This window comes from Piliocolobus tephrosceles, chromosome 19 (genome assembly GCF_002776525.5).
Source record: "Piliocolobus tephrosceles isolate RC106 chromosome 19, ASM277652v3, whole genome shotgun sequence".
NCBI classification, from domain to species: Eukaryota; Metazoa; Chordata; class Mammalia; order Primates; family Cercopithecidae; genus Piliocolobus; species Piliocolobus tephrosceles.
This window is the reverse complement of record NC_045452.1, coordinates 36,842,207-36,857,379: the sequence shown is the minus strand read 5'-3', so window position 1 is coordinate 36,857,379 and position 15,173 is coordinate 36,842,207. Positions and strand designations below refer to the sequence as shown.

At 48.6% G+C, this 15,173-nt stretch overlaps 1 protein-coding gene and 1 long non-coding RNA gene across 2 annotated transcripts; one reads left to right on the top strand and one right to left on the bottom strand.

Moving 5' to 3' along the window:
- Window positions 1-4,746: 4,746 nt before the first annotated feature.
- TFF2 (trefoil factor 2) lies at window positions 4,747-6,486 on the bottom strand (the record flags this gene model as incomplete). The annotated part of the gene is made up of 2 exons (XM_031934602.1): window positions 4,747-5,036; window positions 6,261-6,486. Coding segments are annotated over 2 exons (516 nt in total), but the record flags the coding sequence as incomplete, so codon positions are not given.
- A 446-nt stretch (window positions 6,487-6,932) lies between these two features.
- Window positions 6,933-14,236, top strand: LOC111526400. Its single transcript, XR_002726354.2, has 3 exons — window positions 6,933-7,391; window positions 9,498-12,116; window positions 13,605-14,236. It is a non-coding gene; the product is annotated as an uncharacterized LOC111526400 (long non-coding RNA).
- The last annotated feature ends 937 nt before the right edge of the window (window positions 14,237-15,173 follow it).

The following is a 15,173-nucleotide window of genomic DNA, read 5'->3' as shown; positions in this document are numbered from 1 at the left end:
ATCTCAGCTCGCCGCAACGTCTACCTCCCAGGTTCAAGTGATTCTCCTGCCTCAGCCTCCTGAGTAGCTGGGATTACAGGCACCTGCCACCACACCTGGCTAATTTTTGTATTTTTAGTAGAGACAGGGTTTCATCATGTTGGCCAGGCTGGTCTTGAACTCCTGACCTCAGGTGATCTGTCCGCCTCAGCCTCCCAAAGTGCTGGGATTACCGGCATGAGCCACTGCACCCAGCCACACATGGCCTTCTTGCCTCAATCCATACTGTGAACAAGTGTCCTTTTCTTGGTCTATGTAGTGCCACGTTTTTATCCCTGTTATTGGTGATTTCCCATTTAAAATGCCCCCATGTGCCGTGGTGAGGAACTGTCTGGTGTCCTGAGCGTGAGGCGATATGGATACGGGGAAAACACCAGGGTCAGGGCAGCCTCCCTGGGACTGGGTGACAGGATGTGGGACTGGGTGACAGGATGTCGGCCTGGAATTCAGTGTTAATGCAACCACCGTGTGCACTCTGTCAGGTGTCTACAGGAAACACACTCGAGCCTGGCTACGTATGGCTGGTTGATGAAATGCTTCCAGAAGCTCGCAGAAGCCTGACCCTGTACTTCCTCAGGAGCAAGGGTTCCAGATTCACTAGGTCAGTACTGGCAGCGACTTAATAGAGCTTAACTACATGAATGCCAGAGCAGACTGTACAGATACCCACCATAAATCAGCACTAAAGTGCCTGTACACACACAGCGATGCAGCACTGAATGACAGGGAAATGTTACGAGAAACATGTCATGAAGGGTTTTGTCATGTGAACACGGTAGAGTGTGCTTAATGCACAGCTGGAGGGCAGCGCCTGCTGCATACCCAGGCTGCACGGTTGGCTCCCAGGCTGCAAACCTGTGCAGAGAGTGACTGGACTGAACGTGGATCTGAACACTGGAACTACTGTAATGCAGTGGTAAGCGTTTGTGTATCTAAACATAGAAAGGTACAGCCAAGGCCGGGTATGGTGACTCACGCCTGTAATCCCAGCACTTTGGGAGGCCAAGATGAGCAGATCATGAGGTCAGGAGTTTGAGACCAGCCTGACCAACACGGTGAAACCCCATCTCTAGTAAAAGTACAAAAATTAACCGGGTGTGGTGGCGAGTGGCTGTAATCCCAGCTACTTGGGAAGTTGAGGCAGGAGAATCACTTGAACCCGGGAGGCAGAGGTTGCAGTGAGCCAAGATGGTACCATTGCACTCCAGCCTGGGCAACAGAGTGAGACTCCTTTCCAAAACAAAAGAAAAAAGAAAAGATACAGTCAAAACATGGTGTGAAAGATAAAGAATGGGACGGTGAGTAGGCACTTACCACGAAGGGAGCTTGCAGGACCTGGCGAGTCAGGGAGGGAGTGGGGAGTGAATTCGAAGGCCCAGGACACGACTGTCATGCCACAGACTTTATAAACACACGACCTTTATAAAAAATACTGTTCTTTCTTCAATAATAAAATTATCCTCAACTTACTGTAACATTTTTACTTTATATATTTTTTTAATTTTTAAAAATTCTGACCCTTTTTCTTTTCTTTTCTTTTTTTTTTTTTTGAGACAGAGTCTCGCTCTGTGGCCCAGGCTAGAGTGCAGTACTGTGATCACAGCTCACTGCAGCCTTGACTTCCCTGGGTTCAAGCAATCCTCCCACCTCAGCCTCCTGAGTAGCTGGGACTAAAGGTGTGCCCGGCTACTTTTTGTATTTTTTTTAGAGATGGGGTCTCACCATGTTGCCCAGGCTGGTCTCGAACTCCTGGGCTCAAGCAATCCTCCTCCCTTGGCTTCCCAAAGTGCTGGGATTACAGGCCTGAGCCAGCATGCCCAGCCACAAACATTATTTTTAATTCTCACCAGAATCCTGCTAGGGAAGTAATCATTACTCATATTTTACAAACAGAAAGCCTGAGAATCTGAGAGATTTTTAAAAACCTCCCCACGGTGACCCACCTGGGCCATCATCCCGCACACATGGTAACAACTCCTGGTGTTCCCACCCCCAGCAAGCTGACCAACCCCTCTCCTATAATCCTATCTCCTAATACTCCCATCTTCCAATAGGAAGCTAGTGGCACTGGCCCCACTCCACCCTGGAGGGCCAAGGTCTTGGATTTTTTAGGGCAACAGGAGTGGGCTATTGGGTGACACGTTTGCTAAGCCAGTCGGCTTGGGGTGGGAGAGGGGTGTCAGGGGAAGCAACAGAAAGGCTGGCCTAGCATCATCCACTCTGCACTCCCACCACCAAGCTAAATGACACCAGGACTCCTTAAAGGAGACGCGAAAGAATCTTTCCACTAAACATAGAGCCACTATTCAATGCAGCAGTACCTACTGAGTATCTATCCAAAGGAAATGAAATCATTCTATCAAAAATACACCTGTTCTTGTACATTTATTGCAGCACTATTCACAATAGCAAAGGTATGGAATCAACCTAAGCGTCCATCAACAGGTAAATGGATTTTAAAAGTGGTATATACACACAATGAAATCATATTCAGCCATAAAAAGAAGTAAATCATGTCTTTTGCAGTAACATGGATGGAACTGGAGGTCATTATCTTAAGTGAAACAAACTAGACACAGAAAGTCAAATATCACCTGTTCTCATTTGTAAGTGGATGCTAAAAATGTGTCCACATGCACACAGGAATGGTGGACAGTGGACATGTGGATAGTTGATGGGGGTGGGGGGTGGATGATGAGAAGTTAGTTAACGGGTACAGTGTACATGATTCAGTTGGTGGACACCCTAAAAGCTCTGACTTGATTATTATGCAAACCACACATGTGACAAAACTGTACATGTACCCTGTAAATTGGTATGATAATAATAATAATTAGTAAATAAGAGTCTTTCACATGGTGATCTCCCCACGGTCGGCATTGCCTTAATGAAATGCTGTGAACGTCCTCCCTTGAATATCCTCAAATGTTAGCACATTACCAAAGCTACCCTCAGGCAGAGGCCAGAAAACACAGAAGCAAAGAGTTGAGAGAGAATCTTTTGGCTTACCTGGTCCAAGGCCCCCACCGCTTGCTTTAGAAATAGGAGACAACCGGCTGCCGCACACCCATCTCGGAAGCAAGGGGTCTGAGATGCATTTGGGCAAAGAGAAAGGGTTTTACAATTGCAGTCTGAAGTCATGTATCACTCCAAGAGGGTTTTAGGGCTAGTCATTTGAGTTTTCATAAAAAGGACAGAGAATGGGAGGTACAAAGTACTTGTGAATTCTGAAATGTACTTACGTGCAATACTTTTTTATTGCTTTTAGAGAAACCTAAATGTATTTGATGAATTTTTTCTCTTAGAAAAATTGAAGAGACATTAAAACTGCCAGGCGTGGTGGCTCACACCTATAATCCCAGCACTTTGGGAGGCCGAGGCAGGTGGATCACTTGAGGTCAGGAGTTCAAGACCAGCCTGGCCAACATAGTGAAACCCCATCTCTACTAAAAATACAAAAATTAGGCAGTGTGATGATGTGTGCCTGTAATCCTGGCTACTCGGGAGGCTGAGGCAGGAGGATAGCTTGAACCTGGGAAGGGGAGATTGTAGCGAGCCAAGATCGCACCATTGCACTCTAGCCTGGGCGACAGAGCAAGACTATGTCTCAAAACAAACAAAAAACCCCTGCACATACACTCACACATGTACACATTCACATGTATACACACACTCATACATGTGTACACACGCACACCACCATCACCACCTCTGCGTTAATGAAACCAGAATGAAATTTAGCAGATTTTAAGGGTTTTATTTAAAGAAATGGTATGTTAAACCATTGAAAATGATAAAAAGATGATTAAGAAAACCCAGGATTTCATGAAACACGAAGCTGACAAGGAGCTGAAGTTTCTTCTTTGGTTTTGGAACACCCAGTGAGCCAGATGCATCCTCTGGAACCAGCCTCTCTTAGTAATGGCAGTCTAGAAATTTAAATGCAAGAAGGTTGGTAAGGGAACCCCAGAAATGGGGGCGCCTAGGCTGCGAAGCTGGGGTGGGCCCACCTCACTTTGCCCAGGAGCTTCCTACTGAAGAGGAGCCCCTTTGCCGGGGAGGAGATGTAAAGGGACCAAATCCCCCCACCCCAGGCTAGAGTTTCCTCTGTGGGGCGCGTTCTCCCCAGACCTTTCTTATGACCTTTAGGTCACATAAGAAAATCACTCAGAAAATCCTGAACATGAACTATTTTGCTCTTTGGAATACTTTGATATCCTAAGAAAAGGCATCCTTCAAGGACCAGCACGCTGTTTCCCCATTTTCCTGGATCTGCTTGGTCTTTTTTTTTTTTATCTTGTTATACTCTGTGTTAAGAATACGCTGTCACTAAGTGGCTGGGAGAAGTGGACCCGTTCCCTTCTGTGGGCGGGACCCTCCCAGGACTGCCGGGAGCAGGACGTTGTGGGGGACGTTTGTCACTCGGGAACATGTGGGGGAGAACGGGGAGGCCACGGGAGGAGGGGCCAGGTCTGCTTGAATTGGGCCCTTTCTGGTACCCAGCACAGCGCAAGACACTCTGTAGCCTCCAAACACAGATCAGATTGCAATAAAAGAGGCAATGCCCCTGAAGATTGCAACACCTGGGGAGGCGACAGGGATGAGCTGCTGTTTCTAGAACCATCACAGATGACGCAGTGGCAATGCCGGAGGTTATAAACTTATTGAAAAGACGCTGTCTTTGCCAAGAACATTCTGGAATTGCCTTCAGAATCCCATAGGAGGCAGGGGCCCTGGCCTCGATGGCGTTGAGGAAGCGAGGCAGCTGCCCTCCCTGCACCCCACCTCTAGGGACGGAGGAGGAATCATGGTGTCCAGGAACCAGAGGGCGCGTCCCACAGACACGTTACCTTCCACAGACTTCGGGTAGAAGCACCAGGGCACTTCAAAGATGAGGTTGGAGAAGCAGCAGTTCCGAGAGGCGCATTCCTCGGGGCTGATGCCTGGGTAGCCACAGTCTTTTCGGTCTGTGACCTCCATGACGCACTGCTCTGACTCTGCCATGGGACAGGGACGACACCGAGACCCAGTCAGGCCTGCTGTGTCCTGGAGAGCTCCACCCCTTCCTCCTCCGAGAGCAGCACTGGTTTGCAGCCTCCGTGGATCGAGAGGTGCTGCCGGGGTCAGCATCCCCTGGGACCATCTCCCCCTGGGACTGTGGAAGTGTCCGCCCCAGCGACACTTGGTTGGCCTGTCCTCCCCAAAGGTGGGGCCCATGTGGGGTGGTCACAGTCGGAAGCTCTGGAGTCCCCCACCTTGGGGAAATCATTTTGCCTCTCAGAACTCAGTGTTATCCTCTTTAAATGGGGTGGTTCCCCTGACCAAGATGAGAAAAGGTTTGTGGGCACCTTGGAATGACGGAAAGCGTTTGGACACGGTATTGGTACCCAAAGACACTGCCATTCAGTGGGCACTTGTGAACAATCCACCATCGGCCTGGTTTACCCGCCGGGCCCAGCAAGCCTCCCAGCAACAATCTGGGGGAAGAATCGCCCTTCTCCAGAGGACGTGCCCGGTTCCACGCACACAGGTGCACGGCACACATGCAATCTTCCTTTGAGCACTCCTCGGCGGTTACGACTTGAGTCCTGATCCCTTGCGCTGACCTAAAACTCACTCCCAAAGAACTCTAGAAGGCTTCACTTCCTTCCCTAACATCTGAGGTCTGTCAGCCCTTATGTTACTACTGTCCTATTAAATAACCTTCATTTCCCCATGGAAGCTTCCTCAGAAGTCACCCTTCAAAAGCTAGAGGAGAACTATTATTGGTTTTTTTTCTTTTTCTCAACTAAAATAAAATGGATGGCTCCACACATACATGTCTGCTGAAGGAAATAACGGTGTAGAAACGGGATAGGTGGAACATTTTCATCTCACTGTTGGCTGACCTGAGCTACCCTCTAGACTAACAGTCCAGGCTAGTCCCAGACTAACCAACCTGGGCTACCTCGAGACTGACAGTCCAGGCTAGCTGTAGACTAACAAACCTGGGCTACCGCTAGACTAAGCGGCCTACGCTAGCCCCAGACTAAGCAACCTGGACTAGCCCCAGATTAACCAACCTGGGCTAACCCCAGACTAACCAACCAGGGCTAGCCCCAGACTAACCCACCCACGCTAACCCTACACTAGCAACTGGGCCTCCTCCAGCCCCTGCTCTGATCTCTGCCTGTGAAGCTATGGCAGCCCAGGAAGAGGGTGTGGCTTCCCTGGAAGATTACCTTGCTTCGGGAGGGGTTCGAAACACCAGGGGACCCCAGCGACACTGGAGTCGAAGCAGCATCCTTTGTCAAAGCACTGGTCGCTGGTGATGCCAGAGAAGCCACAGTCCGTCCTTTTTTGGGGGCTCAGCCTCGAGCACTGGCAGGCGGCTGTGGAAAGACCCTCGGTCAGCCCCGCCCTGGTACCCCAGACCACAGTGCTCCTTCTCAGGAATTTTAGGGGATGCCTCTACTGTCTTGCTGCCACATAGAGAAACACAAAGTCTTATCTTGCCCATATTTAAGCAATGCTGTTTCCTCTTGAGAAACTGATAGGGCTTTGCTGAAATTGTTATATTAGTTTAAAAGAAAAAAAAAAAAAGCCAAGCATGGTGGCTCATACCTATAATCCCAGCACTTTAGGAAGCCGAGACGGGCAGATTGCTTGAGCTCAGGAGTTCAAGACCATCCTGGGCAATATGTCAAAACCCCATTTCTACAAAGAATACAAAAAAAACAAAAACAAAAATGGGCCAGGCATGGTGGTCCACACCTGTGGTCTCAGCTACTCAGGAGGCTGAGGTGGGAGGATCACTTGAGCCCGGGAGGCAGAGGTTGCAGTGAGCCAAGATCACACCACTGCACTCCAGCCTGGGCGGCAAACCAGATCCTGTGTGAAAAAGCAAAAAAAAAAAAAAAAAAAAAAATCCTTTTTAGAGGAAGATGAACAGATGGACCCAAGGCTAAGATCGAGGTGACAGGTGAGTGCTCTGGAACTCCAAGGACCCTTGGTGGGAATGCCCTCCTAGCCTGACACGGGGTCCACTGACACCTGCCGTCACTCAGCCTTTCCCTAGGAGGGAGGCTCTTCTCGGAGCCACCCTCCTGAGCAGCGGGAAATCCCATGTGAACAACACACATGGCCAGATGCCTTTATGGCTACTTCCCCTCTCAAGTAAATGTATTTCTTTAAGAGAAATAAAGAAAGCACATAAGGAGACCCTGTCCTTCACTTACAGGGTTTCTCACCCCCCACCAGGGCACACAGCCCCAGGATGAGGAGCACTGCCAGGAGCTGGGCGTCTCGTGGTCCCATGTCCAGCTCAGCTGCACCCCAGGAGGGCTTGCAGAATGCATGGCGCCCACTGCCGGGTATGTTTTATAATCTCTTCTCTGTTTGTCCAACAAGCACAGATAACCTTTCTTCTCTGCACCATGGCCCCAGCCCTTTGATAACCTTCCTTCTCTTTCCTGTGGCCCAGCCCTGCCACCGTGGAGGCGAACAGGAGGCAAGTGGCAGCCGTGCTCTGTGCAGGCGAGGCTTCCGGGAGAGGGTGACTCCCTGCTTGGTGAGGCCTCCTGCCCTGGCCAGGGACTTGGGTTGTGCCAGGCTGCCAACGTGAAAAACCAGCCATGTGCAGGTCTGGGGCCGGGCATACACAGGGTCACACCCGGGAAGGGATAAGCCATGCATTTCTACTGATAGAGTGGGCAGCACCATAGGGATTTAGAAAATATTAGGGCCCAGTTCACTAGGGGAAATGAACAGGCCAGCAGGTAGCAAGGAAAAGACCCTCCCCGAGGAAGGGAAGCATCTCAGAGGAGGGAAGAGACTGCTCCCGGTGTTGTGGTTAGAGCCTCCCCAGCCACTGCACCATGTGCTTTGTCTCATCTTCAGCAGGAGGAGCTGCTCTCCGCGGAGATGAGACTAACAGGGTCAGCGGAGCAGCCTGTGACAGGCAGGTTTTAATAAGTTCATTTTCAGCCAACCCCTGAAATGGGTTATTTTTGTTCCATGGGAACGCTCTGCATCTCCTAAAAGATGGCACCTGGGACCCCGTCCATGGCCTCCCCGGGGTAAGATGTGCTGGAGGAGGAGTCTGTGGACTGGACAGAGAGGACAGCAGCCAGAGGGGAGACACCTGGAAAGAAAGAGGGGAAGGTGTGGTGGGAAGGACAGAGGGGACCCGAAGTTCGGCACCCCGGGAAGTGGCAGGGGGTTGCCAGTCTCTTTCTGATGGCTGAGCGGTCAGGGGCCCAGAGACGCAGGAAACCCAAAATTCTTGGTCCACCACAGGGCTGTCCTCAGGGTCTGGAGAGCAGGCCCCGTCCTCCAGGTCCCCATCCTCCAGGCTTCGTCCTCCAGGCCCTTGTTCCCCAGGCTCCATCCTCCAGGCCCCCATTCTCTAGGCCCCTGTCCTCCAGGCCCCGCCCTCCATGCTGCCCTCCTCCAGCCCCCCGTCCTCCAGACCCCCATCCTCCAGACTCCATCCTCCAGGCCCCCATCCTCCAGGCCCCCGTCCTCCAGGACCTCATCCTCCAGGCCCCCGTCCTCCAGGCCCCGCCCTCTATGCTGCAGTCCTCCAGACTCCATCCTCCAGGCCCCCATCCTCCAGACTCCATCCTCCAGGCCCCTGTCCTCCAGGACCTCATCCTCCAGGCCCCCGTCCTCCAGGCTCCATCCTCCAGGTCTCCTCTGGATCCAGGTCAAGTGCCTCCAGACTTGCCGCTGCCTGTTTACCACTGGGCAGCCACGGGGACTCAATCCGTGAAAACTCTGGCAGGTCCATTTAGTCACCATCATGACATAAGTGCCTGAGTCGTTGCCTGAGTCATTGTTTTCACTCATATTCCCACCCACCTCTCCTCTCTGCTTCCTCCCCATCGACCCGACTTCCAACTACTCACTGCAGCCCCTTCAGGATTCCTGCTGCTGCAACCGCCTGACCCATGCAAGAGAGACCGCTTCTCAGCCTCTCGCACTCTCTTGGCCCTGGCGGAAGCCCGTGTTGTCCTAGGGATGCTTCCCCTGAATTCTGCTCAGGCCCCCACGCAGGGACACTGAATGCCCACAGAATTGCGAAACCATTACATGAGATGGGACGTCTGCAATAGAGTGGCATTGCTGGTTGAAAGTGGAGCTGCTCACAACCTGCACAACTGTACTTGGCCACCTCCCCATCACATGGGCTCAGACGGGGGGGCTGGACATTGACTTTGAGCCCCAAGTCTTCACCCTCATGCAAAAACCATCCTCCTTGGAGATGCAGGCTGGGAAGGGCACCATGTCCGGAGTCCCTGCCTTGCTGTCATCTACCAACCTTGGTGCAGCCTGTCCCTTTTGTTAAGAAATTCAGCAGTGAGTTCATCGTGTTCCTTGTCACGCTAAGACTTGGTCACATCCCAGACATCTTCAACATGGCGGTGGACGTTTCATCCAAATTCAGTCGCTCAGATTTTATTTTTCCTCACCTCTAGGAACTTCCATCTCTACTCCACTTCTGCCACTCCTGCCGCCCTCCTGTGACCACACTCAGAACTTGAGCTCTACCTCTGAAAGACGGTATGCAAATGTCCTTTCTGCCCAGGATGTCCTAATCTCCTAACATTCTCCCTGCCACCACACCTTTGTCTCAATCCTGAAGCCCTCCAATCCCCTACCTCCGCGTGAGCCCCCTCCTGTCTGTCCTTCCTTCTTGCTTCTCCAGCCTGATTTCCATGGTGCTGTCTTCACCCACCGTCTTCCTCACTGCTGTGTCGCACTGTCTCTGTGCCTACGCTATCTGCCCAGCATGGCCGACACTTGCCTTGGATTGTTGTCACTCTCAATGCACGATCTCAGCACCATCCAGGCACTCAGGGCTGGCACCCTCCTTTCTGTCTATCCTTCTCCACCCCTGCTCACTTCCATTCTGCACACTTTGGGGATGATACTGTCCATCATTTCACATAGAAAGTCAACAAATGGGAACCACCTCAAATATCACCCATGTGGACCTCCGCTTTTGACTATGGAGTCATGGCTACGAGGCTAGCCTCCCACCATGAGGCTGAACTCTAAAACTACATGAGTAACTGCTCAACTGCAGTTGCTGAGCAGCAGGCAGGGCCAGACAGCGATCCCTGAGAGAAGGGAAACAATAGGGGGAGTCCCACGGCTGCCTTGGTTTCCTGGAGACACTCTCCAGACTACATCACAGGGAGGGGAACCCGAATAGTACCGCAGTTCCACTGGGCTGAGGACACAGAGGCCGGAACTAGAAGCTTCTGAGGCAGGCGGGTTATCAGGGTAAGAGAAGGGAGCTCCAGAAATATAAATGGGGGTCCTTTAAGCTTTTCTTCAAATACTGTGCTGTTCATGCCCACAAGGCCAGGCTAAACAGCTCCTGGGGACAGAACAGTCACTGGGGAGGCTGAACTGAATGACTAGTGCAGGGTTCCTGGGGCCAGAAAGCATCTGAACTCTGAGCAGCCAGAGGTGTTGACCACTTCAAACATTCAGTAAAGGCCATGCCGTAAAAGGAAGCCTGATCTTTCTAGAGGAAAGCTACTCTAAACCCATTTGAACAAAACTTTAAAACGAGTCTTGCAAGAATCAAGTTAACCTCCAACTAAATTCACTGCTTGTGTTGGTTCACTCAGGTTGCTATAACAAAATACTACAGATTGCGTGACTTAACCAACAGAAATGTACTTTCTCACAATTCGGGTGCCCAGAAGTCCAAGATAGGGTGTCAGCACATCTGGTTTCTACTGAGGCCTCTTTCTGCTTGCAGATGGCTGTGTTTTCCCATATCTCACATGGTCTTTCCTCTGTGCACGCACATCCCTGGTGTCTCTCATCTTATAAGGACACCAGTCAGATTGAACCAGGGCCCACCCTAAGAGCCTCATTTTAACTTGATTATCCCTTTTAAGACACTGTCTCCAAATGTAGTCACATTCTTAGGTAATGGAATTTAAGGCTTCATATATGAATTTGGGAGGAATAATTCAACTGATGACACTACCTGAGAGAGCAAAGCTCCCAACACTTTACTAATGAAGACAGTGAAACCTAAATACACAACGTAACATCCCTAATGTCTAACAGAAAATCAGAAGTTTACTAGATGTGTGGAGAGAACTGGGAAACATGGCCCACACCCATTAGAAAAATCTGTGAACAAAAACAGACTTAGACATGGCATAAAATGTTCAGATTGAAAGAAGAACGTAATATAATAAAGGAACGAAAAGAAATCTCGATAGATGGAAACTAAAAATTAAGCAGGTACAAATTTTAGAAATAAAAAATACAACATCTGAAATGAAAAATACACTGTGTGGGTTTTAGATTAGATACTCTTAGATACTGCAGAGGAATGGTCAGTTTACTTGAATGAAGCCAGTGCAAGATAAACTATGCAAACTAGAGCATAAAGTGAAAAAGGACTAAACAAATAAACAGGATTCCAATGACCATGAGACAGTGTCAAGCAGTCTGACATACATGTAATTGATGTACCAGTAGGAGAGGAGAGAAAAAAAATATTTTAAAGAAATACTTGATCAAGAATGAGTATTGAGTAAATATTCATTAGATTTTTCTGAAGTTGAAAAATATAAACCTACAAATCTTAGAGGCTCAAAGAATTTCAAGGAAAATAAATACAAAAAAAAAAAAATTACATCAAGGCACAGCATGATTCGACTGTTGAAAATCCCGTGATTTAAAAAATTCTTAAAGCAGCTGGAGAAAAAGACTTCTAGGGTTTGAATGTCCCTCCAAACTAATGTCAAAACTTAATCCCCAGTGTGGCTGTATTGAGAGGTGGGGCTTTTAAGAGGTGATTGAATCCTGAGACCTCTGCTCTCATGAATGAATTAATCCACTCATGAATGAATGGATTCATGGGATGATGGGCTCATGGGTTATCGTGGAAGGGGACCTGGTGGCTTTGTAAGAAGAGAGACCTGAGCTAGCACGTTGACACACCCTTGCCCTCTCCATGGAATGCCCTAGGCTGCCTTGGGACACGTCTGAGAGTCCCCACCAGCAAGAAGGCGCTCAAGAGACGCAGCCCCTCAACCTTGGACATCCCAGTCTCCAGAACTGTAAGAGATGAAGTTCATTTCTTATAAATCACCAGTTTCAACTTAGCAACAGAAAATGGGCTAAGACAAAGACATACGGCATGGAGGAGAACGTAATAACAATAATGACTTGATAACACAGTACTATTTACTCAATACGCATTCTTGATCAAGTATTTCTTTTTATCTGATAATGCAAACCAGAAGACAGTGGGATAACATGTGTAAGTGCTAGGGAAAAGTTCTACACTCTGAATATATGCTTTCAAAACAATTTTTCGGGTGAACAAAAGTTTAGAGAAGCTCTCACTTGCAAATCTGCTCTTCAAGGAACTTTAAAGAAAATTAAGAAGTGCTTTAGGCTGAAGTTACAGGCATCCCTTAACACAGGACATGAATTCTCCAGGTTGCTCCAGCCAGTTCCCACCTGGCTGAATTTGTTCAGCTATGGCCCCTGCTTGGCCTCTGTCAGCATTCGAGTTTACAATCCTGTCCAGTCTGCAGGATTTCTCACTTGGTTCACTACAACTGTCTCCTAACTAGACTCTAAAATGAAAATGGTGGTGTCCCTGTCCAGGAAAAAAAAAATCTTGCTTAATTTTTTTTTTTTGAGACAGAGTCTCGCTTTGTCGCCCAGGCTGGAGTGCAGTGGTGCAATCTCGGCTCACTGCAAGCTCCGCCTCCCGGGTCCACACCATTCTCCTGCCTCAGCCTCCCGAGTAGCTGGGACTACAGGCGCCCACCACTGCACCCGGCTAATTTTTTGTATTTTTTTTTTAAGTAGAGATGGAGTTTCACCGTGTTAGCCAGGGTGGTCTCGATCTCCTGACCTCGTGATCTGCCCGTCTCAGCCTCCCAAAGTGCTGGGATTACAGGCGTGAGCCACCATGCCCGGCCCTGCTTAATTTTTATATAATAAAAATCTGTGTCACTTCTCTGTCACTCTCTGGCTCCTCACGGCCTGTAGGGTAAAGACCAAACTCCTGAGTATGAAAAGCAAGACCCTTCATGAACGAACTGGACTCCACATGTGCCGCCACCTCCTTTTATTGCTAAGCCCTGCGTCATCACACACGAGTCTGCATTTCTCTAAACACACTCTTATCTTGGAGCCTTGGCTCATGTGTGCTCTCCACCTCCACAGCACCCTTCCCCTGCCCTTTGCCTTGCTAACACTCATCTTTCCCTCAGCTCTTAACTCAGGAGTCACTTCCTCCTTGAAGCCTCCCTTTATTTCCTCCAGAGTAAAGACAGGTACTCTTCACCCAGTTCTCCACAGCGCCCTTTATCTATGTGAATCATAACACTTAGCCACACCCATACTGTAAGTGAATTTTTTGCTTCTCTGGGTCCTTTACTAATTGCACCAAAGAGAAAAACTAATGCTTACTACAGGTTTACATGTGCCAGGCATTATTCTAAGAATTTTACTTGTTGCTATATCTTTTTAATCCTTACATCAATCCAAAGCAGGGTTAAAATGATCACCCCCATTTTATCATCACATAGGCAAAATCGTTTGCCCAAACAACACAGCAAGCAAATGGAGGAAAGATCCAGAGTCAAGCCCATGCCTCATTCCTGTGCATGTCCGAAGCCATCCTAGCTGTGGCACATGGTAGACTGAATGAGAGGGAGTCAGTGGAGAAACAGGTAACTGACATCCCAGGAGTCTGGGAGATAGAAATTTGCCACCTAGCGTTGCCCGTCACTCAAATTACCTTTTGAAATTCATAAAATAATATCTGGGCATGGACAACATGAATGTATGCAAGTAAATGAGGCAAGCCTCTTCTCTTAATCAGTTTCCTTGTCTGTAAAGGGGAGGTGCAGTGAAAACTTATCATACGCTCTCCAACGCATCTCCTAAAATCCAAGTGTGCTAATATCTCATCTTTATACTATTATGGGGGGAGAGTATTTTATTACTAATATTTACATGCTGAATGTTTCTGAGTGTCGAAGGGCAAGGCTGAGTGACTTACACATTCAATTTCTCTTCCCAGCATCCCAGGATTCCAGAGTTGTGTTGTGCTGATGAATATAGTGGGTGAAGAGTAGAATTTTTTAGAGCCCAGGACTAAATTTATCTACATCATAAAGAACTTGACCAAAGCTAATAGAAGACATAAACAGATAAACCAGTACTGATGAGAGTGTTAATACTGAGTCTGGGGAAGAATGAAATTAGAAATGTCTTATTATATTTGGGAGATACAATTGGAGGGACATAAATTTTAGCACATTTTTAATGTGCTGTGCAAGGTAATTACTCTTTGCACTTTTTTTTTTTTTTTTTTTTTTGGGGGGGGGTTTCTTTCTCTGTCGCCCAGGCTGGAGTGCGGTGGCGCAATCTCGGCTCACTGCAAGCTCCACCTCCCGGGTTCACGCCATTCTCCTGCCTCAGCCTCCGGAGTAGCTGGGACTGCAGGCACCCACCACCTCGCCCGGCTAATTTTTTTGTATTTTTTAGTAGAGACGGGGTTTCACCATGTTAGCCAGGATGGTCTCAATCTGACCTCGTGATCTGCCTGTCTCGGCCTCCCAAAGTGCTGGAATTATAGGCATGAGCCACCGCACCCCGCCCTCTTTGCACTTTTTTGAGAAGACTTTACTGAGATGTAAATTACTTGTAAATGTCTCTTTAGTATCTGAATGGGTTGTTTAGTTAAGACCATGCTCAGACAAGACATGATCTGACCAGCCTTAAACCTGAAAAGTATTCTAACCATTTAGGTTATCACATGTCAAAATAAAATGGTAGATGACAGTAGGGGTTGGACAATGATGGCTCTTGGTCTAATTGCCTGTTTTTTAAATACAGCTCTATTGAAATATAGCTAAGTCCATTCATTTACGTATTATCTATGGCTACTCTAGCTACAATGCAGAGTTGATTCATTGTGACAAAGACTGTAAGGCCCCCAAAACCTACAATATTTACTGTGTAGTCCTTTAAAAAATCCAGGCCGGGTGCGGTAGCTCACACTTATAATCCCAGCACTTAGAGAGGCCTAGGTAGGCAGATCACCTGAGGTCAGGAACAGCCTGGCCAACATGGTGAAATTTTGTGTCTAC